This window comes from Perognathus longimembris, chromosome 17 (assembly GCF_023159225.1).
Source record: "Perognathus longimembris pacificus isolate PPM17 chromosome 17, ASM2315922v1, whole genome shotgun sequence".
In the NCBI taxonomy this organism is placed as follows: Eukaryota; Metazoa; Chordata; class Mammalia; order Rodentia; family Heteromyidae; genus Perognathus; species Perognathus longimembris.
Window position 1 is genome coordinate 17,480,494 of NC_063177.1, and position 25,730 is coordinate 17,506,223.

Genomic DNA, 25,730 nt, shown 5'->3' on the forward strand with positions numbered 1-25,730 from the left:
CACTTCCGGGAAGCGGCGCATTGTGGGATAGCGGAGGACCGTACTTCAGAGACGCTCCCTTCACGCCTCTGGAGCCGCCCGGGGCCGCCCTGTGGGCGCGCGGGCCGTCCCAGCTGTCCGTCGGTCCTTGAAGTGTTGGGGACCCCTTCACTTCGTGCCTCCCATTGACTGACGGACGGGCCCGGTCACGGGAGAGCGTGGCCGCCCGGGACGCCCCAGTCAGTGGCAGCCCCACCGGGGTGACGACTCCGCGGGCCCGGAGGCCGGCGCGCTCCCCTCCTCGGGGCGCACCGCGGACCCCTTGGTCAGTGGCGGTAGTGTCCCCCTGCCATCGAGGGTGAAATGACCCCAACTGGTAAGTGGCAGTATCGTCAAGGACACTTGGTAGAGATAAATTTGTTCTCTGTGCGCCAAGCCACTAGAATGAGCATTTTTTCCTTTTCTTTTACTTTTTCTTGGGGGGTGGGATGGGGGAGTGATTGAAGCTCCCTGTGGAAGAGGGTAAAACAAAACACAAAAAAAGATTACACAGTTTCCTTTCCGAGACTGAACAACATCAGGGTCTAAATCCCCATCGGCTTCCCCGCTAAACCCTGTGTGTTGTTGAACATAAATGCCTGGTCTGTCCTGCTTACTCGGCACTGGGTACAGCCGATTGAAGCTCGTCATACAAGAAATATCAGGGTGTCTAATGTACACCACCGAGGGAGAAAGAAGCCAGATCACCCTGTGGAACCACTTTGCCTGTAGACACCTAGACAGTAAAGGAATTGAAGCCAAGGAAAGGCTTGCTTTTCCAGTTCAACATTGGGAAACCCCAAGATGGAAGAGTCCCTGGACTATGAGGTGTTTTTTTTTCTTTTCTTTTTTGTCAAAATTGTGAAGGGATGACATTGTTAAAAAAAAAAAAAAGTGTACTCATTACCTGACTTATGAAATTGTAACCTTTCTGTACAACACCTTCATAACAATAAAACGGTATTTTTTCAAGCAATTGTTTCTTTTTTTTTTTTTTTTTGCCAGTCCTGGGCCTTGGACTCAGGGCCTGAGCACTGTCCCTGGCTTCTCTTTGCTCAAGGCTTGAGCCACAGCACCACTTCTGGCCATTTTCTATATATGTGGTACTGGGGAATCGAACCCAGGGCTTCGTGTATACGAGTCAAGCACTCTTGCCACTAGGCCATATTCCCAGCCCAAGCAATTGTTTCTAATAAGGAAAAAAATTGAAGCAATATAATTTGTTTAAAAATATCTTTTGTGGTGATGAAGATTGGACTTTCCTGCTATTTTTAATTTGACAAACAATGTAATTCCTAACAACAAAGGAATACTTTAAAAATATTAAGTCAGGGGACTGGTGGAATAGCTCAGTGGTAGAGCACTTGCCTAGCATGCCTGATATTCTGGGTTCAATCCTCAGAACAGGGAAAAAAAAAAAGTAAATATATCAAAAATAATTCAATGACATGGGAAAACTGCACAGTATAATTCAAAAAGCAAAAACTGTATAGATGTGTTCGCTAGAGGATGAGTGTGTGTTTTGAGGCTATAAAATTATAATAAGAGGGGTTTGGAATGTGGCTTAGCGATAGAGTACTTGCCTAGCATACATGAAGCCCTGGGTTTGATTACTCAGCACCACATGAACAGAAAAAACCCAGAAGTGGCACTGTGGCTCAAGTGGTAGAGTGCTAGCCTTCAGCAAAAAGAAGCCAGGGACAGTACTCAGGCCCTGAGTTCAGGCCCCAGGACTGGCCACAAAAAAAATATATATATATGTATATGTGTGTGTGTGTGTGTGTGTGTGTGTGTGTGTGTGTGTGTGTGTGTGTATATATATATATATATATATATATATATATATATATGTTCCCAAATGTCTACAAATAATGTTGGGGACTTTTATAATTAGAATATATAAATACTGAGGGTTGTTTGTTTGTTTTAGGAAAAAGTCAGTTTTGGGATGGGAATGTGGCGTAGTGGTAGAGTGCTTGCTTAGCATGCGTGAAGCCCTGGGTTCAATTCCTCAGTACCGCGTAAACAGAAAAGGCCAAAAGTGGCAATGTGGCTCAAGTGTTAGGGCTCTAGCCTTGAGCACAGAGAGACTCAGTGTCAGAGCCCAGGCCCTGAGTTCAAGCCCCAGGACCAGAAAAAAAAAGGCAATGTCATGTACCTGTCTTAGATAATTTTTCATTTTGTAAGTTAAGGTATACTTTATATAAAGTAAAATTCACCTTTTAAGTTTACCGGGCCATGAACTTTAATAAATACACAGTCATATAACAGCCATCACCTAGGACATTTCTATCTCACCACCCTCCATTCCCCCTCCAGACCCCTTATCCCTATCTCATCCAGTACTGCCATGCCCTATTCTCTCTGACAACCTGACTTTCATCCTCAGTTTTGACTTTTCCAGAATGCCCTGTAAATTCCACATAAATGAAGCCATACAATATGTTACCTTCCAAATCTCTTCTCTCACTTAGCATAATGCGCTTTGTATTTCATCTGCACAGTTACCTGTGTCAGTAGTTTGCTTTTTCTTTTTTTTTTTGGCCAGTCCTGGGCCTTGGACTCAGGGCCTGAGCACTGTCCCTGGCTTCTTCCCACTCAAGGCTAGCACTCTGCCACTTGAGCCACAGCGCCGCTTCTGGCCATTTTCTGTATATGTGGTGCTGGGGAATTGAACCTAGGGCCTCGTGTATCCGAGGCAGGCACTCTTGCCACTAGGCTATATCCCCAGCCCAGTTTGCTTTTTCTTGCTGAGTGATATTTGATCAGTTTCCTGGTTTTAAAACACCTGGCCCCTTGTTTCCACTCGTTAATTTTAATAAAGGTGCTATAAACATTATTGCATAGATTTTTTGTGTAAATATAAGTTTTCATTTCACTTAGTATATACCCCAAAGTGGCATTGCTAAGTTTGTATAAGTTTGTCTTACTTTTTACTTTATTTTAAAATGGCAAATTATTTTCCAAATGGATTGTATTTTCACATTCCTACCAGCAAGGTATGAGTTGTTTGTTTTTGCCAGCCCTGGGGCTTGAACACAGGGCTAGGGCACTGTCCCTGAGCTTCTTTTGCTCAAGGCTAGCACTCTACCACTTGAGCCACAGTGCCACTTCTTGCTCTTTTTCTGTTTATGTGGTGCTGAGGAATCGAACTCAGGGCTTCATGGATGCTAGGCAAACACTACCACTAAGCCACATTCCCAGCCAAGGTATGAGTTTTGGTTGCTTATAGAGTTATTTTACTAGTACTGGGGAGTTTGAACTCAGTGTCTCATATTTCTTGGCTTGCTTGCTTGGCTGGAACTCTATCAGTTGAGCCACATCCCTGGCACTACTTTAAAAAAAAAATGTCAATACTGTAGGCTTTTTCATTCATGACTGTGCTCTACAACTTAAGCCATGCCTCCAGTTTGGGCTGTCTACTAGTTAACCAGAGATAAGTGTCCTTTGGATTTATCCAGGCTGGCTTGGAATGACAATTCTCAGATCTTAACTGCAGGATAGTTAGGATGACAAGTATAAACCACTGGTGCTTAGTTGGCCCTACTTTTTACTGGTTATTTTGGAGATGGAGTCTGTTAAACATTTCTGCACAATTTACCACAAATTGTGATCATCTGAGTCTTAGCCTACTAGATTGTAGGCATGAGCCTGTCTACCTTTTTTTTTTTTTTGCCAGTCTTGGGGCTTGCACTCAGGGCCTAAGCACTGTCCCTGACTTCTTTTTGCTCAAGGCTAGCACTCTGCCACTTGAGCCACAGTGTCACTTCTGGCTTTTTTTTTTTTTTTTATGTGGTGCTGAGGAATCAAACCTGGGGCTTCATGTGTACGAGGTGAGCACTTTACCACTAGGCGATATTCCCAGCCCCAACCTGTTCACCTTTTGTCCTAAGGGTGTTTTTTTTTTGTTTTTTGTTTTCTTTTGTTTTTTGCCAGTCCTTGGGCTTGAACTCAGGGCCTGAGCACTGTCCCTGGCTTCTTTTTGCTCAAGGCTAGCACTCTACCACTTGAGCCACAGCGCCACTTCTGGCTTTTTCCTATATATGTGGTGCTGAGGAATCGAACCCAGGGCTTCATATATGGGAGACAAGCACTCTACCAGTAGGCCATATTCCCAGCCCTTGTTTTGTTTTTGAGATGGGGTCTTGCTGTGTATTTCAGGCTGATCTGGAACTCGTTATGCAGTTCATATTAGTTTCAAATTTAAGATTCTTCTGCCTCTATCTCCCTAGTGCTGGAGATTACAGATGTGTGTCATCACACACACTATCATGATTTATTTTTAATTAAGATAATAACATTTCCTAGCCCTTGTCTGCCAAGCATCATGCTAAGCATAGTCCACACAGTGATTGTGAGATTGATAGTTATCACTATCTCAATTTAACAGATGAGGAAATCTCTATTGACAGAAACTTGCCCAAGGTCCTATAGCTACCTTTCTGTCTTTCATTCACTCATTCAAAACCTGTTTCTATTTGTGACAAGCTCTAGGCTGAGTGCTATGGATTTAGGGATAGACAAAATAGAAGTGCCTGCCTCCACAAAGTCATTTCCTATTTATTCATACAAACAAGCACATAATTGTAGGTCCCAGTGAAAGACAATAAAAGCTTATATTGATAGAGTGTTGGTGGGGCTGGGAGTGGAGCTTAACAGTAGAGTGCTTTAGCAGCACATGAATACAATAATCAGGAAGTGGCACTGTAGCTCAAGTGGTAGAGTGCTAGCCTTGAGCAAAAAGAAGCCAGGGATAGTGCTCAGGCCCTGAGTTCAAGCCCCAGGACTGGCAGAGAGAGACAGAGACAGAGACAGAGACAGACAGAGAGACAGAGACAGAGAGAGACAGAGACAGAGAGTCAGACGGGCTTGGGCACCAGGAAGGCTTCTCAGAAGAAGTGGTCTTTAAGCTGAAGCAATGGATGAGGATAGGAGATAAAGGATGACTAATCAGTGGAACTGCATGCAAAATCTATGAGGATGGACAAGGTTTGCCAGAGTGATAGGGCTTTGAAAGCCAAGGGAAGAATGGTATAGGAGGAGGCTGGAGAATTAGAGCAGATGGTAGTGGGTCTTATAGAGGTTCTATTAAGACATGGAAAGCCTTGCTGGGCACTGTAATCCTAGCTACACAGAAGGCTAAGATTTGAGGATCTTGGTTTGAAGCTAGTCCAGGAAGAAAAGAGACTCATATCCAATTAATCACCAAAAAGCCAGAAGTGGAGCTGTGGCCCAAGTGGTAGAGCACCAGCCTTGAGTAAAAAAGCTGTTCAAGGCCTAAGACTGGTATACATCCACAGAAAAGGGAAACACCTAATGCCTCTGGTAGCAGCACTTGTCTAGCATGTATAAAACTCTAGTACTGCATGTAGGGAAAGGAAATCCTTAGGATTGTAAGCAGAAAAATGATGTGACTAGGTTCACCAGGCATGTCTCCAGCCCATTCCTTCTGTTTCCTTTTTCTGCTTCTTAGCTGGTGGTATCTTATAGAGATCCTATAAGCAGACTGACCATATGCAGTACAAATTTGTGCTGTGTGATTATTAGTGATTGTCCTCTTAAATATCTATTATCAAGAGAGTTGCATTTCTCCTAACCCCAAACCTTTTCTTTCTTCAAAGCAGGCTCTTAACACCATTATATCCTGCTCTCTCTTTTTAGATAAACTAATACTAATAAGTTCAAGAGTGTTAAGCAGTATAAAAAATATAGGGAATTAAAAGAGGAGAAGTATGGATGGACTCTAGATTTAAAAAACTACATTAGGATAAGTTATAATAGCTTAGATTGATTATGAGGAGAATATCTTTGGGGAAAATGTTATTTATTTTATAAATTTCTTACTAAAATGTTAGAAGTGGCTTAGGGATGTAGTTCAGTGATAGAGCACAAGGCTCTGGGCTCAGTAACCAGCACTGCAAAAACAAAACCAACAGGATTACCTTGTGTATTCTCAATAAATGCCAATAGATGCCAGAAAAAAAAATCCACCTTACAAATTTTCTAAATACTCCCTAAACCTCTTCAGTGCATCATGTAGATCCCGTTATCACTCTATGGAAAAACTCCTACAGCATCTTATAGTAGAATATACTAGGTCTTTACTTCTGCACAAACTCTTGCTTCCAGTTCTCTAGGTACTACTTTATGGACTGTTCTTACTTTGTGGCTTTTCAGGATGACTGCTGCTTTGAACACTGGCATTTTCTTTGACTGACATTCAGATGGCTCTGAATGCATGTGTATCCTAGGCTTCACTTTTGTTTTGATTGGTCCCCTCTCTGTGCATGCTCATTCTTGCAAAGTAGATCATAATCTCTAAGTAGCTTCAACAGCTCCCCTGTTCCCACGCTCACTGCTGAGGCACTCAGTCATGTATAGGTGCGGACTCTCAGTTTTAAACCCTTCCTGTTTGCGACACTGGCTCATCTTATTCCCTAATCCTTTCATTTACTCAACCAAGTGATAATTATATAGGCCAAAACAGCAGGCCCTTTTGTGCAGTTTTTATATATGACAACACCTATAAAAAGCCTTGTTTTATAAAATTGATATATTCATTAGCATAAGCATTACAGTATCTTAATAGTCATATGGCTACTTTCAGCCCTCTTCTCCTGGTTCTTTGGCTCTATTTCTGCTGATTTCTGATACATTCCTTGAGCTGGGTCCTTAGCTGCCACACTTCTAGTCTATCGCAGTAGTTCTTACTTTTTTTTTTTCTTTATTCATTTTGAGCCTGAACTCCTTGGAGGAGCTGAACAATTCTGCATACATTCTTTCCCTCCAAGAAAAGTACACAGTCACATATTATTTGCATGAAATTTTAATAGAGGAAGTTATTTTATTGAATGTTTCTGAAACTTTTTAAGCTTACACCAGTGCTAAATATAGAAGTCTTAGGACAGCCCTTCTCACACTTCCTTTTTTTTTCTTTTTTTCTTTTTCTTTTTCTTTTGTTTTTGCCAGTCCTGGGGCTTGGACTCAGGGCCTGAGCACTGTCCCTGGCTTCTTTTTGCTCAAGGCTAGCACTCTGCCACTTGAGCCACAGCGCCACTTCTGGCCATTTTCTGTATATGTGGTGCTGGGGAATCGAACCCAGGGCCTCATGTATATGAGGCAGGCACTCTTGCCACTAGGCCATATCCCCAGCCCCCCTTCTCACACTTAGTATTCTGATGAGAAGTATGATCCTCATCTTCTACTTTTATAATTCCTGAGAAATCATTCTCTCTCTCTCTCTTTCTCTCTCTCTCTCTCTCTCTCTCTCTCTCTCTCTCTCTCTCTGCCAGCCAAGAGTATTTTTTGCATAGATAACTTTTTTCGTTAGTTTGGGCAAACCAGAAAACAAGTAAAATGTGTTTTCTGAAATGTAGTATTGCTCACAGTAGTGATAGCTTCCCCTATCCCAGTCCATACCTTCCTGAGATTCATTGCTGAAAGAGACCATTTTCCCAGCCATCACTAGTTTCCATACCTTCTATATCCTAAAGCTTGGACTTTTCTTCTTAGGGCCAGTTACACATTCTCCACTCCTCTTCCCTTTGCTTACTCAGTTCCTCTTTCTCCCTGCTGTTGCCTGAGCACACTTACATGTTCTTGTTAGAATTCAGCATTTAGGGAAAAGATGCAGTAACCCACCGCACATGATAGTGAATGATGTGAGGGACAAGAACTCTATAGTGGATTTACATAGTACTTTGTTCATAGCTAAATATTCCCATGTATGTTACTTTTCAGTCTTCTCTAAAGGTGAAAGACAATGTCTACTCTTTCAGCTCTAACATCTTGTTACTGTATTGCTGGGAGAAATCAAAATAATTACTTCCCTAGTGATACTTTTAACATTCCAAACAATGTATCACTAAAAGCATGTTTTATATGCATGTTGTATTTTTAAAGATACTACCTCTCAAGCTAGGCACTATTGGGTCACACCCATAATCCTAGCTACTCAGGAGACCGAGATCTGAGGATTACAGTTTGAAGCCAGCCCAGGCAGAAAGTCCAATGAAACACCAAAAAGCCAGAACTGGAGCTGTGGCTTAAGAGGTAGAGCACTATCTTTGAGCACAAAAATTCAGGGACAGTACTAAGGTATTGCAAACCATCTTGAGCACCTTATCCCGCTGCAGCCAGGAGCAAGGCTGGGAGCAAAGCGATGATGGAAACCGGACCATGGAATTGGTTTTGGGGTTCTAGTGGACCTGATGCCTCACTCCAGCAACAGATCCAGTGGGTCCCATGAAGTGGGCTTTTATTCATTATCAAACAGGAGAGTATGTGCAGAAAACAAGGTAGCTATCTTTAAGAGATGAGCAGTAAACAGCCAATTTGAATAGGCCACCTGCAAGCTCCAAAGTCAAGTGAAGATCGGGATCATCATGAGGGCAGGGTGGAAACTGTGATCACTGTAATGCTAAGCACAATAGGTCTTTGTCAGGGTCGCTTTCAGCATTCCCAGGGACAGACAATAGCATTCCAATTTCCTAAGGCCAACCTGGGTTCAAGCCCCAGGACTGGTACCAAAAAAGTTACCATTCAATAAATCAGTTTGTAAATACAATGAATTTCAATCAGTGTCACCCCTTTCATCACCTAAATTTTCTTTGAACTATATTTTGAAATCCTCAGGTAGACACCAGTAGCTTATGCCTGTAATCCTAATTACTCAAGAGAATGAGACCTGGAGGATGGTGTTTTTAAGCCAGCCTAGGCAAAACAGTCTGCAAGACTCCATTTCTAATTAGTGAAATGCCTACTTGAAAGCATGGCTCAGATGGTAGAACACCAGCTGTATGCAAAGAGCTCTGAGACCAAGTTCAAGTCCCAACACACACACACACACAATGCACACAGTATTGAGTAATTTTTCACAGCATTCCACAGACTTAACAATCAGTGCCATTGCTTTCTTGGTGCTTATTATGTTCCCCTCCTACTTATGTAATAACTAATGAATCATTTTTATTGCAAAAACTCATACAACATAGGAGAAAGAGAATACAGGTCAATATTCCCCTCATTCATCTATGCACCAAGACAAGCACATGCTTTAATATTCAAAGGCAACAATGAAAGAAGTTTGGTGGAGGTTTTATGCTCACTGCTAGGGAAGGAACCAAGGGCTCCATGCATGTTATCCCCTACCATTGAGCACCACTTTTGCCCTAGTTCTTTTAATGTCTATACAATGTTCTAGAGTTTGAACGTACTGCAAAATGTTTAATTACTGTATCACTAGATACTTAGGTAGTTTCTAATTTTTTGCTATCTCAAACAATAAATGCTATAACATTTTGATGATACTATCTTCTAGTAGCCCTATAAAAAGTGCCTATGTCCTTCGTAGTTAAGTATATTGGATATTATCAGTTGATTAAATGTTATGAAGTTTTATTGGTCCTTTTACATTTCTTTGGCATATTTCCAGTTTTTATAATTTGAATAATTATCTTGAGTCATTTGTGTTTCTTAATGATTTGTAGGATCTCTGACTATTCTAGATATTAATCCTTACTCTACCATATGCTATAAGTATTTACTCTTTTTATTCACTTGTCTTTTTAATTTAATAGTACCTCTTTCATTTGGAGGTACTGGGGATTGAACGCAAAGCTTTGCACTTGGTAGGCAAATGTTACTTTAAAAGTAAGGTCTAGGGCTGGGAATGTGGCTTAGTGGTAGAGTGCTTACCTAGCATGCATGAAGCCCTAGGTTTGATTAATCTGTAACACATAAGCAGAAAAGGCCAGAAGTGGCACTGTGGCTCAAGCAGTAGAGTGCTAGCCTTGAGCAAAAGAAGCTCAGGGACAGTACCCAGGCCTGAGTTCAAAAAAAAAAAGTTCTCTGACTTGAATAAACAAATTGTTTATGAAATTACCTATGGGGCATGAAACCAACAATTACTGATCTGATAAGAAAGGCAGCTGAATTTATTCACCGGAATTTCCTGGTTCCTCTAGCACATTACAAAGGTAATTTCCTAAAGGGCTTACTGTCTTTGAATATTTTCTAAACCTGGGTTTAGAAATGCTTGCTTTTAGATAGGTGACTGTCTATAAACAAGCTAGTTTTTGCATTTATTGTAAAAGAATTGTATGAAAATGCTTTGAAAAATATAAAGCAGCACACAAAGGCAAGCACTATATAATCAATCCTTTATGTCAGTTATGGTTTTTATTGCCAGAATCATTGCCATTGTGTACAAGAGCAAAGACTTCCCTGTATGTGCAGCTGTGGTCACTATTTGCAGAAACCATGTGCTTGGGGTGTGGTTGTGCATCTAGTCTCACAGTTTGCTTTAAACTGAGGAATCTACAGTCTGGAGATGGCTAATGGTAGCCAGTTTAGACTTCAGTCCAATACATGCTGTTGTAGTAGTCAGCTTTCCTTTGCCATGCCACAATACTTGCGATAATCAGGTATTTTGGTTCGTGGTTTCAGTCTGTGGTCATTTGGCATCATTGCTTCTGGGCTTGTGGTGAGGTGAGGCAGAATATCATGGCAGGAAGCACTAGGTAGCAAAACTGTTCACCTCATGGCAGCCAGGAAGCAGAAGAGAGAGATGAAGGGGCCAGAGATAAAGCATACACCTCCATCTGAGTGCAGGTGGCTCATGCCTGCAATTCTAGCTATTTAGGAGGCTAAGATCTGAGGATCACAGTTCAAAGCCATCCCAGGCAGAAAAGTCTGTGAGACTCTCCTCTCCAATTAACTACCAAAAAGAAAAAGAAAAGGCCAGATGTGGAGCTCAGGCCTCAGGACCAGCACCTAAACTAACAAACAAAAATAAACTTCTAAGATATGCCTCCAGTGACCTGTTCCAATTAAGGCCCCACCTCCTAAAGTTCCCACCACCTCCCAGTAGTCCATTAAGCTATGTGGTTTAATCCATTGACAAGGACAGACTGTCAAGGTCTACTCACCTCCCCAAAGGCCTCACCTCTTGCCACAGTTGCACTAGGGATTAAGCCTTTAATGCATGAGCTTTTGAGGGACATATCATATCCAAATCATAACAATTACTGAGATGTCTTAACAGCAAATGATTGTTGCAGGTACTCAAGATAATGTTAATTTCTTGCCTGTACCCAGCACATCGTGTAACATGTATTTTAGAAAATGTTATTTTGCCTAACTCTCCCACTAACTCTGAGAGCAGGTAGAGAGACCCCCATTTTATGATGGAAGTTCACTTGGTTTCTCCAGGTCACACAGCATAGGGGTAGTAGAGCCAGAACAAGAATTCAGGTTCTCTGATCCTGATCTCAGCTTCTTTGATCCCTACCTCAGTGCTGTCTGCCATGACTCACAAACAATCCTTACCATGTGGGGAGACACACACATGGCCTATCAGTGCACGACTAATCAGGTGCTTATCATGGATGCAAAATGAGGCAGAAATTAAGAGGAAGGCAAGTTAGCTTCCTGGCCACACCTTCAGCCTTAGAGGCAAGTTACCTACTTATTTGTGCCATGTTTCTTCAAATGCAGTATGGCTACTGTTGGTGCCAGCCTAAATGGAATTGTGTTCCATGAAAGGCTTTCATTCTCTGTATGTCTCATCTATATGCCTCATCCTATTTTTCCTTGTCTTCCAGCCTGTTCCTCCTGTTCATCTATCATGAATGTCAACCTCTGATCTATATCTCTAATTCTATTTGTGACTCAGTGTGGGTCTTGGTCCCTTCTTTCCCGAGAACTACATCTATCTTGTTTGCTGTTAATGGATCATCTTCCTATGTTACATTTTTTTCTCCATGGCTCCTCATACTATTTCATTTCTTATTTTTTCTCTTTCCCACTCTATCTCTTTTGACTGTCTGTCCCTAACGTAGCAATGAAGTGTGGCTCTTCAGGATGGGTTTCATTTTCTTTATTAGGATTTCTTGGTCAACGAATCAATTCTGGACTTAAATATGAAGCTATTTCATGTGTGCTTTTCAGTCATTTTAATTTATTTTCCTGCATTGGAAGACTGTGTTTTTAATTCAGGGGAGTAACCCATGTCATGTATGTTAGGGAAAGCACTTGAGAATTCTTAAATAGCTCACTGGTAAATACGGTATTTAAGAATGGGGAAAGCAGGGAGAAGTCATATGGAGAGTTCCTGTATCCTTTCTCCCAATGGTACTCAAAGTGGGGCCTAGAATAATGGGAGAGAGGGGACCAAATGCTAGGATCCCACTGCTCAGTGCCAAGAATCTCTCACAGCCGTCCCAAAGTGGGAGTTTTATAAATCCCATGTTTATGAACAGAGTGAATTTGGTAGATGAGTCTTAACTTGGCATCTAGTTACCCAAATTTCATTCTTGAAACACACACAAGCAGCCAATTTAAACTCCTTAAATTCCAGTGTTGTGGCTGTAGTGAAATCACCCTGCAAACATGACTCAAGACCCCAGTTCTATCTTGAACTTTGTCATCCACTGTTGGCAAGTGGTTCCCCTGATGGTTCTTCATCTGCAATCTGAAGTTCAGGCTACCTCACCATTATTTTGAAATGCTTTGAGGGGCTGGGAATATGGCCTAGTGGTAGAGTGCTTTCCCTCATATACATGAAGCCCTAGGTTTGATTCCTCAGCACCACATATGTAGAAAAGGCCAGAAGTGGCGCTGTGGCTCAAGTGGTAGAGTGCTAGCTAGCCTTGAGCAAAAAGAAGCCAGGAACAGTGCTCAGGCCCTGAGTTCAAGCCCCAGGATTGGCAAAAAGAAAAATGTTTTGAAACAATATACAATTATAAATAAATGTACAGTGGTGTTAATAGCAGCATCAGAGCATATATACCCCAAACCACACATTTATACTTGAAGGTAAACAACTAAGAACTGTGGTTAATTAATGTGAAACTACATCCTAAAGGGTTCTTACTCTCTGCTTATCAAGTGTGAGGACAATATATTCATTAAGCACATTGTAGTACTACCGAGTTCAAATTCCAACTCTGCCACTAACAATGTGACTTGGGGAAATTTTTTGGTTTTTCTGATCCGGATCTCATTGTTCTCTCTCTCTCTCTCTCTCTCTCTCTCTCTCTCTCTCTCTCTCTCTCTCTCTCTCTCTCTCTCTCTCTCTCTCTCTCTCTCCCTCCCTCCCTCCCTCCCTCCCTCCCTCTCTTTCCCTCTCTCCCTCCCTCCCCTCCCCACAAACAAAGGATAACAAGTTTGTGAGGATACTTTTAAAGTGATATAGTGTCTAGTATATAGTAGGTTCTCAAGAAACATTACATTAAAATATTTATTGAGGGGCTGGGAATATGGCCTAGTGGTAGAGTGCTTGCCTCGTATATATGAAGCCTTGGGTTTGATTCCTTAGTACCACATATATAGAAAAAGCCAGAAGTGGTGCTGTGGCTCAAGAGGTAGAGTGCTAGCCTTGAGCAAAAAGAAGCCAGGGACAGTGCTCAGGCCCTGAGTCCAAACCCCAGGACTGGCAAAAAAGAAAAAGAAAAAGAAAAAAAAAAGTTATTGATCCTTGGAATGTTGTCCGCTGTAACTGGGATATAAATACAAAGGCATACTTTTTGTTTTAAAAGCCTCAATTTGTGAGGTATGGTGGTGCATACCTGTATAATCCCAGTACGTGGGAGACTGAGGCAGAAGTTCCAGGCTAGCCTGGGCTACATAACAAGACTGACTTGGTGTGTGTGTTGGTGGCGGGGAGGGGGTGTCAAATAAAGCTAAGTTTGGTGGGGAAACATATATGAATAAAACCCAACATGCTCACTACTCAAATGCAAAGACAACTTAGAAAATGAACTTATAAATTTACATAGAAGAGATATAGAAACTTTCTTAGAGGAGGAAACATTTGACTCCAGACTTTAAAGGGGCTGAAGGTTGGGAGTATAGCTTAGTGGTGAAATGGGTATCTAATATTTGCAAGTCCCTGGGTTAGATATCCAGTATGGGGATGGAGGGAACTTTTGAGGGCTATGTAGAATTTTTTTTAAAACATATGGTACTACTCTTCCCCTTTAGGGTTTAGTGCTTTGACTTTATTTGCCCACAGGGGTTTGATTACTTGAAAAGCCAAGATTCAGGTTTATACTTGTTGGCTTTATGGTGACTCAACGTAAACATTCTGGTGATTTCATTGATTATCATGTTGGGAACTGATCCTACTTGCTATTTCTGTACATGAAATATCTTTCATTTTGTTTTCATTTCATAAAAGCCACCTTAAGAACTGTAGTCTGGTGTAGAGGACTGGTTGGTTTCCCACCACTTGAAATCATTCTCATCTTTGTTGCATGCTGCTAATCTCTATGCTTTTGAAGTGAGAGAGGACTTATAACTATTTTGTTACTCTTTGGAAAAGTCCAAGATTGAGGCGACCAGGATCCACAGGTAGGGGATAGCGAGCGGAATGCAAGATTTGCTTTTATGGAGAGAATGGCAAGTCTACAGGTAGCTATCGTTTGTCCACATGGAAATGTGAACATGCAGAAAATCTCCTATCTGGTCCAAATGGACATGACTTTTTCTCATTTCATCAGGTATGTTAGCTGGGAATTGGGGAGTTAGAAATGTTGCCCTAAGTAGATGAAATTTCAGACTTTCTTTGGCTTTCTGCTACCTTAATGTTGGCTAAGTCCCTATTAACATGTAGGAAGATGTTAAAAACTGTCTTCACCCCAAAAGATCACAGCCTATTTAATAATAACAACAATAACAAAGGAAAATTACCTTTTGAACTTCAGAAACATTCTCAGACTAAATAATTAAATACAAATTGAAACAAAAGCTGTGTTCATTCTGCATAACTCTTATGCCAGTAGCTGCCATGTAACCAGTTCTTTACTGGCATCAAATGAAAGCATGTGCTATTTTATAGAGGTTGTAGAATGGTTAAACCTTAGAGCTGGAAGAGCCTTGAAGAGTTTGTACATCCAGCCTCCTCCTCGTTTCACAAATGAGGAAATTCTGGCTCAGAGAGACTGAGTCCAGCTGCTCCAGACAAAGCCTTTGTGTGGGTCTTGGGTCAGCTTTTTGCATGCTGGTGATTTGAAGAGACCAATAATACCTTTCGGTGGTAGTAGGTATACGTGAGTTGTATTTTGCTTCCACCTTTGTTAGGGGAGGAAGATACAAGTGGAGAGAGAAACCAGCCATACTGAAATGACTGTACTGGCCCATGTGATTGATGCTAAGTGGAAATGAAGTAGATTCCAGTTCGTTCAAATTTAGGGAATCTGGCCAGAGAACTTGTCAACAACAAGGCAGTTACTGAGACACTGAGTAGTTTCTGGAGCCAAAGCTAAGAAGCAGTGAGGAGCACACAGTGAGAAGGGAGCACTGCCGGAATCTGGGCAGAAGCTCTTGCTCTCCGGAGAGACTGCAGCAGTTGGTGGGCGTGGTGGAGGCATCTCGGACAGGCAGAAAGACCCTTTCTTGAGGACTCCCATCTGGAAGCCATACGACGGGTAGATGGGGCCAGACGGGCATTCAGCACAAGCCCACCTGTTCACCCCTTCCCTCTGCCCGGGGCGGAGGGGGGGAGGGAGGGGCTGCCCCGCGCACGCGCGCACCGCGAGCTCAGCGCAGAACCGAGGGTCCGCCCCACCTAGGCGGCCGGGATCCGGACGGTGCGCCGCGGGCTGCCGGTCTTCCCTAGTCCTGGTCTCCCGCTAGACGCCCCCTTCGCCCGGGGTGTGGCAGAGGGAGGCGTCCGCGGTGACGGAACAGAAGTCCCGGGAGCCCCGGGCCCTCCCGCCTCGGCCTCGACCCAGCGCCTCCGGCCTACGTGCAGCGCCCACCAACCCCGGCGGACCCGGCCGGGGAACCCGGGGAGCCCTCGGAGCCAGGGGCGGCGGCGGCGAGACCCCGCCCCGGCCGGCTGCCCGCGCCTATCGCGGCGGGCGCGCCTGGTCACGCGGGGAGCCGCGGGCGGGCGGCCGGGGCCCCGCGGTGCCGGAGTCGCTGCGGGCCGGGCCGGGGCGGGGCGGAGGTTAGAAATAGGGACGGGCGGGCCGCGCCCGTCGCCCGTCGCCGCGCGGTGCGGAGCCGACCTGAGCCACGCCGAGCGGCGCCGAGCGAGGCGGCCGGACCCCGAGCACCCATGCTGCTAACGCTGGCCTCGGGCACGCTCTTCTTCCCGGGGCTCTTCGCGCTCAGCACCTGGGCGCTGCGCCGCTCGCGGCCCGAATGGACCTTCTCCGACTGCGTGATGATCGGTACCAGGTACCGCGCGCGGCCCCGCTCCCGCCCCGGGCCAGGCGCGCTGCCCCCGCCCTCGGCCGCCCGGCGTCCGGGCCTGCGCGGGGCTCAGGGCGGAAAAGGGGGGCGACAGGAAGCAAGGGGGCCGCCTCCCTGGCCTCCCAGCCCCTCTCGGCCGCGCTGGCCAGAGCTTCCCAGAGACCCCTCGCGTGGAGGGACGGGGACACGGGGGGGGGGGCGGTGGGACAGGGGGGACTGATTGGGAGGAAAGGGCGTGTGCATCTTTCCGAGACTGTACCCCACTTGTGCCAGCTGCTCTGGAGTCGGGGCGCGGCAGCCTCCCGACTCGCTTTCCTCCCTCCGGATGTAGTCAGGTTAAGTTGGGCTTTGTGCTGTCCGCAGTACCGGACTGAGCGCCCTCTTTCCTTTCTCTGCCCACGTCAGGGTGGTTTCTTCAGTTCAGGCTGTGCTGGCCACCGGGTCAGGGATCCTCATCGTCCGCTCCTGCAGCAACGTGATCTCAGACAGGTAACACCCCATCCCAGGTGGAAGAAGTACCAATAACAGGGCTGAGGAGCTTTTGTGAAGTTTTCACATAATAGTGGCTCACAGGTACTAGTTCTTACTCTCGTACTGTTAGGTAGATGAGTGATCAATGGGGGGGGGGGGGGGAGAACATAGTTATCCTCAGCAGTGGTTTCCTTTGTCCCTTGCTGCTTTTAGCACCGCCAGATTAGGAGAAAGGAAAGTGGAGAGGTGCTAGAGAGCAGGACTGAGAGTCTGCCTTTGGGTGGTGGTGCAGGACTTTAATCCAAATTCAGGGGAGTGGGGATGGGTGGGAGGGAGAGGGGTCCTGGGTCTTGACCTGGGCCCTGGGCTTTAGCTTTATTGATCACGGGTTGGGTTGTGCTCTACCACTTGAACCACAGCTCCACTTTCAGCGTTTTGGAGGTTAATTAGACATAAGAGTCACAGATTTTCCTACCTGGGCTGCCTTTCAACCTCTATCCTCAGATCTCAGTCAGCCTCCTGAGTAGCTAGAATTACTTTCATGGGCCACTGGTACCTGGCTCCAGGTTCTTTGTAAGTGTGAAATTTTATTCACAAGTGGGAGTAGGGATTTTGCTTCGTGTAATGTTGTCACTCTGGAACATTCACTAGTAGAGTACAGTGGGATTACAGCAGGAGCCCAACTCTCCTCCATTGAAACCATTCTATCCCCTTTTCCCAGCTCCTTTTTGTCCTTTGGTTTTGCTAAACCTCTTAAGAGGTTTCTGATGCCTTCAGAAAACTGGCTTGTATGTGTATTATTGCTCAGGACAGAGGCAGGTTAGGAAATGTGCATGTCTGCAGTTTTAGTGCAACAAATCCGGAATCAAGAGCAGAAGGTTCCCTTTTGTTTAATGTTTACACCTTGGTAGTGCTGGCACTTTCATTTTTAAGTCATTTTACCCACCATATTTGAACTACTCTTACCTCTCAGTTAAGAGGAAAGGTGATAGATGTGCAGAGAAAGTTGAGCAGACTTTCTTGACTCTTTTTCTTTTGCTCTTTTTTTTTTTTTTTTCTCTATCACTTGAACCACAGCTCCAGCTCTGGGTTTTTTGGTGGTTAATTGGAAGTAAGAGTATCATTGAATTTCTTACTCATGTTGGCTTTTATAGGGGTGAATCATCAGCACCCAGCTCGAGTTTTATTTTATTTGAGCACTTTCTGACCCTGCCATGAGCTCTCTTACTATGCAACATATCAGACCAAGCATGGAACCAGCCTCTGCTAAGACAAAATGAAGATACATACGACCCCACAGCACTAGTTTAAGTTATCAGGCAAGCACTGAGCATCTGCTCTGCAATTCAGGACAAGATGTTCAAACATGGTTGACTTACAGTTCCTAACATCATGGTTGTTTTTGGCCTTTGAAACTGGGTGTTTCAGTGGCTTGAGATGAGGAGTGAATGGGTAGCAAGGAGATGAAGAGTTTGACCTTCAAATTCTTTCTTCATGTGTCTTCATATCTGCTATCATTTGGTTGAAAAGCAGAGATAGATATCACATTCTGTTCTCTTCACCTATGCATGAGTCTACAAAGATGCATAAAGGACACTGAGGGACTCTTAGATGACTCACCCAAGTATTTTCCTATTTTATACTTTATACATAATGTATGAGGGGATAATATAGGAGGGGATATGTATAAATTCCCCCATATGTTAGGCTAAATATGGTAGAGGGCCAACAATTTCATCAGCTTTTTCCAGGGCTCCAGACTCCTAAGTCATAACTCTAGGCAGTTTTCTCAGTTGAAACACCTATTTGGATAGTACTTTTTTATAATTTAAAAGGACTTTCATACTTTCTGGGCTTTTTGTTTGTTTATGCCAATACTGGGTTTAAACTCAGGGCCTTGAGCTCTTGCTTGTTTTTTTTCTACCCAAGGTTGGCACTCTACCACTTGAGCCATACTTCCACTTCTGACTTTTTTTTTTCCAGTCCTGGGGCTTGAACTCTGGGCCTGGGCACTGTCCATGAGCTTCTTTTGCGCAAAGCTAGCACTCTACCACTAGAGCCACAACACTACTTCTGGTATTTCTGAGTAGTTTATTGGCAATAAGAGTCTCACAGACCTTCCTGCTAGCTTCAAATCATAGTCCTCAGATCTCACCTCCTAAGTAGCTAGGATTACAGGGGTGAGCCACCAGTGCCCAGCTTCTGGCTTTTTATTGGTTAATTGAAGATGTTTCTTACAGACGTTTCTGCCTGTGCTGGCTTTAAACTGGGGTCCTCAGATCTCACTTCCTGAGTAGGTAGGATTAAAAACATAAGCCACCAGCACCTGTACCCAGCCTTTCAGGTTTTATTTCCTTTCTATAGTATGGGATTTTGAATTCAGGGCCTTACACTTGTTCAGCAGATGCCCTGCCACTGAGTTACGCCTCCAGCCTTTAAGTTTTAGGGTTGCTTTTTTTTTTTTTTTGCCAGTCCTGGGGCTTGAACTCAGGGCCTGAGCACTGTCCCTGGCTTCCTTTTGCTCAAGATTTAGCACTCTACCACTTGAGCCACAGCACCACTTCTGGCTTTTTCTGTTTATGTGTTGCTGAAGAATCAAATCCAGAACTTCATGCATGCTAGGCAAGCACTCTACCACTAGACCACATTCCCAGCCCTAGTTTTAGTTTTTTAACTCTCACAATGACTCTGTCAGGAAAGTAAGATTTGAACTAGTGTATTCAAGAAAGTTAACTCACAGAATATTCCTAGTTATCACTGTAATATAGATCTCTTACTAATAAATCTCTTGAAAATTCTACTCACAAGTCACTAATTTTACATTTTATTGAATTGGTACTGACTGGATACAAAATAGTAAAACCCTGGGTTCCACTCCAGAGGAGAGACCAGTATATTTCAGCCAATCTTTTAGTAGATCTTCGCTGTTAGTTCACTTGGAATTACTTTAAGAAAGCAACTGAGATCATACCTGGGCAGTAAAATGAGTATTGCATCTTTTTACCCAAATTGGACCAGGTTCATTGATAACCATACATGTATTATACGTGCATTGTTACTTGTCTGCCTGTTTCATTGTTTATTATGTAGTTGTGCTGTGGTGAGGGTAGAGTCATTCAGGAATAGAAATCCACTGACACCTACTGTATTCCCAGTGTTGCCTGCCTCCTTAGATCACCTGTGTAAGGCCAGAAATGTAGTGTTGAGGCCCAAGGCATATACTTTAGAATCCCAGAGAAGTGGATCCTTCATGAGCACTGCCAGGTGATTGCCATGGCCAAGTAGTTTGAGACCCATAAAATAAGTTTCTTCTACCTAATATATGGAAGATCCATAAAAATTTACATAGGGAATATAAAGCTTCCCAGCATAGGACATAATTTCAATTTATATGTTTCTTTACATAATAGTTGTTTACCGTTTGGGAAGGATGTTGTATTATCTTCATAGATTTTCTAATTTAGTCTAGACCCATCAATAATTGATCATTTTCACTCAGCAAGTATGGATTCCATTGCATTGACAATGACCAACTCTTGTCCTAGGCAATCTCCTTATATCTAATTGCTATCATGTGGTCCTTGAACTTCAGGTTCATCTTCAGGAATATTTTTCTTCACAAAAGGAATTGAGATTAGCTGTAGTATGTGAAGAAAGTGGCCAGGCCTGCTTCTCAGAAACTACCTGGAGTGGAGTTGTGTACAGATGCACAAGAAAGCACATTCATTCAAGACTTTAGTTAGTTAACTCCCAACTGTTGAGCAATCGAGGAGCTAAACTGGAAAGGTTGGAGTTGTATTCGGAACACCTTCTAACCAGCTTCTTGGTGGGGCTGTTGAGTGATGTATAAACTTAACTGCATCAAAGTTACCTTACATCATAAAATGCTAAAAATGTATTAGAGATAAAATTGTCACAGCAACTACTTAAACACACAGGAACACTGAATTCCTGCTTTCTGCCTTTGACACACATGACTTCACCTTGTAATTTAGATAAAGTTGTCCACTTATCAGTCTCAACATCTTCATTGTGAACATGTTTAGGGGTCAAGAACTGACTAACACAACATTGAAGGGAATATGTTTGAGAAGGGATTGGCTTTGAGCTTTCATAATTCATGTCCATAATTATTTCATGGATCATTCCTATGCTTTCTTTCAGGCACTGGCTTGCCCGAGAATATGTCTGGTTTGTGATTCCATACATGGTTTATGACATTTGGGCCATGTACCTTTGTGAGTGGTGCCGAACCAGCGACCAGAACCTCAGATGCACCCTCATTTTTCGAAACTTCCTGAGTCAAAACCGCCTCATGATCACTCACCATTTAGTCATTCTGTTAATCTTGGTGCCAGTTGCACAGGTATGGCCTTGCAAGACAGTGGTCTTGGTCACTCATTTTCTGTTGTTGATCTGGGTGCCTTGGCCTTTCCTTAGGAGTTATGAGTCCCTCTCTCCCCCCCTTCTGTACTGCACTTTCCTGTACCAGCTGCCTCAGTAGTTCAGTCACACTGCAAGTAATGGAGAAAAACATCCTGGTGCTTCTTAGCAACAATTTTTAGCAATCCTCTGGCTCTGTGATTCCTTAGCATTTGTCAAAAGTTCTGTCTTTAGTTCAATACAATATAAAAATATAAAATACAACTAGAACATGAAACAATGTAACACTGCTAGAAAGTACTGTGAGTGTACTGTGTCAGGTACTCACAGAAACACTCTTTCAAGGCACATTGCTCATACTTCTGTCTAGATAAATTTGCCCATTAAAAACCCACCAACAGGGGCTGGGGATATAGCCTAGTGGCAAGAGTGCCTGCCTCGGATACACGAGGCCCTAGGTTCGATTCCCCAGCACCACATATACAGAAAACGGCCAGAAGCGGCGCTGTGGCTCAAGTGGCAGAGTGCTAGCCTTGAGCGGGAAGAAGCCAGGGACAGTGCTCAGGCCCGGAGTCCAAGGCCCAGGACTGGCCAAAAAAGAAAAAAAAAAAAAAACCACCAACAGCCAGGCACAGGTTGCTCATGCCTATTATTCTAGCTACTGAGGAGGCGGAGATCTGAGGATCACCACTCAAAGCCAGCTGGAGCAGGCAAGGCCGAGAGACTCTTATTTCCAGTTAACCATCTGAAAACCAGGAGTGGTGCTGTGACTCAAAGTGGTAGAGTGATAGCCTTGAGCAAAAAATCTCAGGAACAGCACCCGGACTTGGAGTTAAAGCCCCACTACCAACAAAAACAAAAACAACAAAACCACCCATGGTTGGGCACAGGTTGTTCAAGTTTGTAATTCTAGCTACCTAGGAGGCTGAGATCAGAGTATTCTATGGTTTGAAGTCAATCCAGGCAGAAAAATCTGTGAGACTCTATCTCTGATTTACTAGCAAAATGCAGACTAGAGGCATGACTCAAGTGGTAGAGCACCAGCCTTGAACAGAAAGTCAAGCAAGAGCACAAAGCCCTGAGCTCAAAGCCAAGTACCAGCATGAAACCAAACTAATAACATGTACTAAAGCAACATGGTGATACAGAAAGGAAACTCATAATTTCCTGGTGCTTATAAAGTGGCATGTGTCTGATATAAAATATCATATTGGTAAATATTAGAAATTATTATCTATGGCATAGATGAAGAAATGGGGACTCAGTAGTATTGAGTGACAGAGCAGGTGTTCTACTATGCTAGATTGCTTTCTTGAAAAGAAAATAGGAGAGGTAGACCTCATTCCTTCTTTTCCTGATTGTGAATACTTGGCTGAGCTGAACATGACCAGTGCTCTTGGCATGACTGAGATATGGGAAAGGCCATAGTGCTCCTTCAAGCTGCCATTGAAATTCAGAGAAAGCTTGGTATGTGATGCAGTCAGCATTACCTGCTTTTGCCTCTGTAGCTTGGGGATTAGACCATCAAAGTGCTGTTGCCATGGAAGCAGCAGCAGGTGAATTATATCCTATTAGTATTTTCTTTGTCTTTTGCTGGTCCTGGACCTTGAACTCAGGGCCTGAGCACTGTCCAAGGCTTCTTTTGGCTCAAGGCTAGCACTCCACTTCTTGAGCTACAGTGCCACTTCTGGCTTTTTCTATATATGTGGTGCTGAGGAATTGAACCCAGGGCTTCATATATGCAAGGCAAGCAATCTACCACAAGGCCATGTCCCCAGCCCCCTATTAGTATTTTCCTCTTCTATCATGGTCTCTTTCCTGGATACCCTTTTCAGTAGCCCTAGTTAGAATTTTCCTTTAGTGGAAGGTCTCTTTGCTTTTTTTCTAGCTGGATGCCAGTGGCTCATGCCTGTAATCCTAGCTACTCAGGAGGCTGAGATCTGAGGATCTCAGTTTGAAGCCAGCCAGGACAGACAAATCCAGGGATTTTTAGCTCAGCTTAACAAGCACAGAGTGCTCATACTGTAGAGTACCAGCTCTGAGCAAAAGCAGCTAACCAAGAGCACTAGGCCCTGAGTTCAAGCCCTAGTACCAGCACAAAAGAAAGCTAATAAATTAACCATTTCCTTTCTTTTGTTCTTTTCCCTCTACTCATCTGCAGAAGCTCCGGGGAGACCTTGGGGACTTCTTTGTTGGCTGCATCTTCACAGCAGAACTGAGCACTCCATTTGTATCACTGGGCAGAATTCTGATTCAGGCATGTATCCAGGAAGCGGCAGAAATAGGACAGGAGGGGAATAGACTATATTTTTCCTTTGGAGATGATGGGGTTTGGAGGAATTCCCAAATGCTAGGAATAGAATAGAAAACCCTTCCATGGACTTAAAGGTCAGCTGGTCATCTAAGCTAGTGGGGATGAAACCCAGGTTTTATATTGATTATTGTATTTTCTTCCCTAGTCCCAGATCTGTAATATATTGCTCCCATCAGGCGGGTAGCTTAGGCCAAATTCCACATCACTATTGGAACTATGAGCCCCATATGTGTAGAAATCCAACAATGCCTTGTAAATAATTCATGTATGTACCAGAAAACTAGGTGCATGTCTTAGGTGTCAAGGAATGTGACAACTAAGGAATGTGATTTGTACATACTTACTTGGCCTTTACCATTGTGACTCTGCCGGGATACTTGTTCCCTGATGTCCTAGTGACCTTGCTTGCCTTCTCCTTCTCTTACAGCACAAGCAACAGCATACCCTTCTCTACAAGGTGAATGGAATCCTCACATTGGTCACCTTCCTTCTCTGTCGGATCCTTCTTTTCCCCTTCATGTACTGGTCCTATGGCCAGCAAACAGGACTAAGCCTGTTACAAGTTCCATTCAATATCCCTTTCCACTGCAATGTGGCCAACGGCTTCCTCATGGCTCCCCAGATCTACTGGTTCTCTCTACTGTGTAAGAAGGCAGCTCGGCTCTTTGACACTGCCCAAGCCAAAAAGAATGGTTAATTGCTCCCAGGAGGCAGGGTGCCTCCTCCTCTCAGTATTCCATGGACCAAATTGTGCCCTGGATGGCAGATGGATTTGAGTTTAAAAAAAAATCCTAATACCTCCCCCTCTAACCTGTCCCTCTTGCAAAAGCACTTTTTTTCTTGGAGACAGCTATCAGACCATGACAGACTTCCATGGCAGCAGGGTGTTTCTTAGACCTTATCTCAAGAGCACTGAGGTAAAAGCATGGAATGTGGAGGCTAGTGGACCAGGGTGAAGTGTGCCTCACCTAACTTTGGTGGCTACCCACCTTTCCAACACTCAGGGTACTATCCACAGTACCAGGCCAGCAGAGGCGAGTGATGACTTGGTTCTTGCAATAATACCATCTTGCAGTGTTGACCTGAGAAAACCATTGTGGATATATAGTTTTCGTTTACTAGCTAGCCTGTTAATGGCTGCTGGCCTCAACGTCTCTTCTGTGTCAACAATGAACTCTCCCTGGTACTGACTTCTGATCAGAAGGCAGAGCTGGGAACTTGAAGCACTTGAATAGCTCAGGAGGCCAGCAGAGGCCAGCATCTTTACAGCTGGCTGACTTGCTAAAGAAAAAGACCAAATATCAAATCTGTGAGCTTGTCACAGTCACAAGCACTACATTTTTTAGCATGACCTCATATCCAGCTTTCCCTATTTCCGTATCATAGGATGCTTTTGCAGAACTACAGGGGCAAGTAGCTGTTCACTGAGTAACTCCACAACTGATACTCTCCTTTACAAGCAAGGTGGGGATGGACTTCTGCCTTCCCAACTGTGCGGTGTCTCATCCAGGACACAAAGTACTTTTCCCAGAATCTCCTAAGCCAGGCCCATTCCTGTGTTGACTGTACTGCCATTTAGCCACAGAAGGCTGGAGAGCAAGAGGGCAGCCGGCTTGGCTCCACGAAGCATGTCCCCTGGAAGCATGCCCCTGGGAGATACACACCTTCCCCTGTGTTTGCAAGTAGGATCCTCTGGTGCCAACACTAATCATTCCTTCCCCCGGGGAGGGGGAGGCTTTGAGACACTTTTACAAGTGGTAGTTAAAAAAAAAAAAAAGCTAGAATTTTTAAAGTGCCTTAAAATTCATTATCCATGAACTTTTAAAGGATTGATTATGCAATCATGTCTCAAATTTTGACTGTTTTTAATAGGTGCCATTTCAAAAATATAAAATGCTTTTTGTTTTTTACTGTTTATGGTCAATGTATCTTTGTAAGTCATCCATATGACAATTAAATTGCACTAAGTTTCCAACTTGTGAAATACATCAGCACTTTTCCTGCAAGAATTATCTTGTGTGGGCTGGGAATGTGGCTCTGTGGTAGAGTGTTTGCCTAGCATGCATGAAGCCCTAGGTTCAATTCTTCAATTCCTCAGTACCACATAAACAGAAAAAGCCAGAAGTGGTGCTGTAGCTCAAGTGGTAGAGTGCTAGCCTTGAACAAAAGAAGCTCAGGGATAGTGCTCAAGCTGTGAGTTCAAGCCCCAGGACTGGCAAAACAAAACAAAACCCATCCTGTGAGTCACCGTGGCTGGCCAGCTGGCCTATAGTGTAGTCTGGTCTGTTTATCCTCATAGGTTGGCGGTGTGCTAATGCTTTCAGCCTCGCTCCTACCTTACGTT

At 43.9% G+C, this 25,730-nt stretch overlaps 1 protein-coding gene across 3 annotated transcripts; it reads left to right on the plus strand.

Moving 5' to 3' along the window:
• The first annotated feature begins 195 nt into the window (after positions 1 to 195).
• Tlcd3a (TLC domain containing 3A) lies at positions 196 to 25,358 on the plus strand. Of its 3 annotated transcripts, XM_048366338.1 has the most exons (5): positions 15,966 to 16,203; positions 16,624 to 16,707; positions 20,854 to 21,055; positions 23,234 to 23,329; positions 23,814 to 25,358. In XM_048366338.1, exons 1-5 carry the CDS (start codon positions 16,082 to 16,084, stop codon positions 24,081 to 24,083), a joined length of 774 nt encoding a protein of 257 aa, XP_048222295.1. In that variant the 5' UTR covers positions 15,966 to 16,081; the 3' UTR covers positions 24,084 to 25,358. The 3 variants fall into 3 exon arrangements, with proteins under 3 accessions (XP_048222296.1, XP_048222297.1, XP_048222295.1); XM_048366339.1 differs by lacking the exons at positions 15,966 to 16,203; positions 16,624 to 16,707 and adding an exon at positions 196 to 355; XM_048366340.1 differs by lacking the exons at positions 20,854 to 21,055; positions 23,814 to 25,358 and having other exon boundaries at positions 15,955 to 16,203; positions 23,234 to 23,420.
• Positions 25,359 to 25,730: the final 372 nt, after the last annotated feature.

Excerpts from the sequence above, each read along its gene's own strand:
- Tlcd3a (XM_048366338.1), top strand. The coding sequence starts at position 16,082 with ATGCTGCTAACGCTGGCCTCGGGCACGCTCTTCTTCCCGGGGCTCTTC. Across the intron at positions 16,708-20,853 it reads AGCAACGTGATCTCAGACAG|GCACTGGCTTGCCCGAGAAT; the intron begins GTAACACCCCAT and ends GCTTTCTTTCAG. Across the intron at positions 23,330-23,813 it reads TGGGCAGAATTCTGATTCAG|CACAAGCAACAGCATACCCT; the intron begins GCATGTATCCAG and ends CTTCTCTTACAG.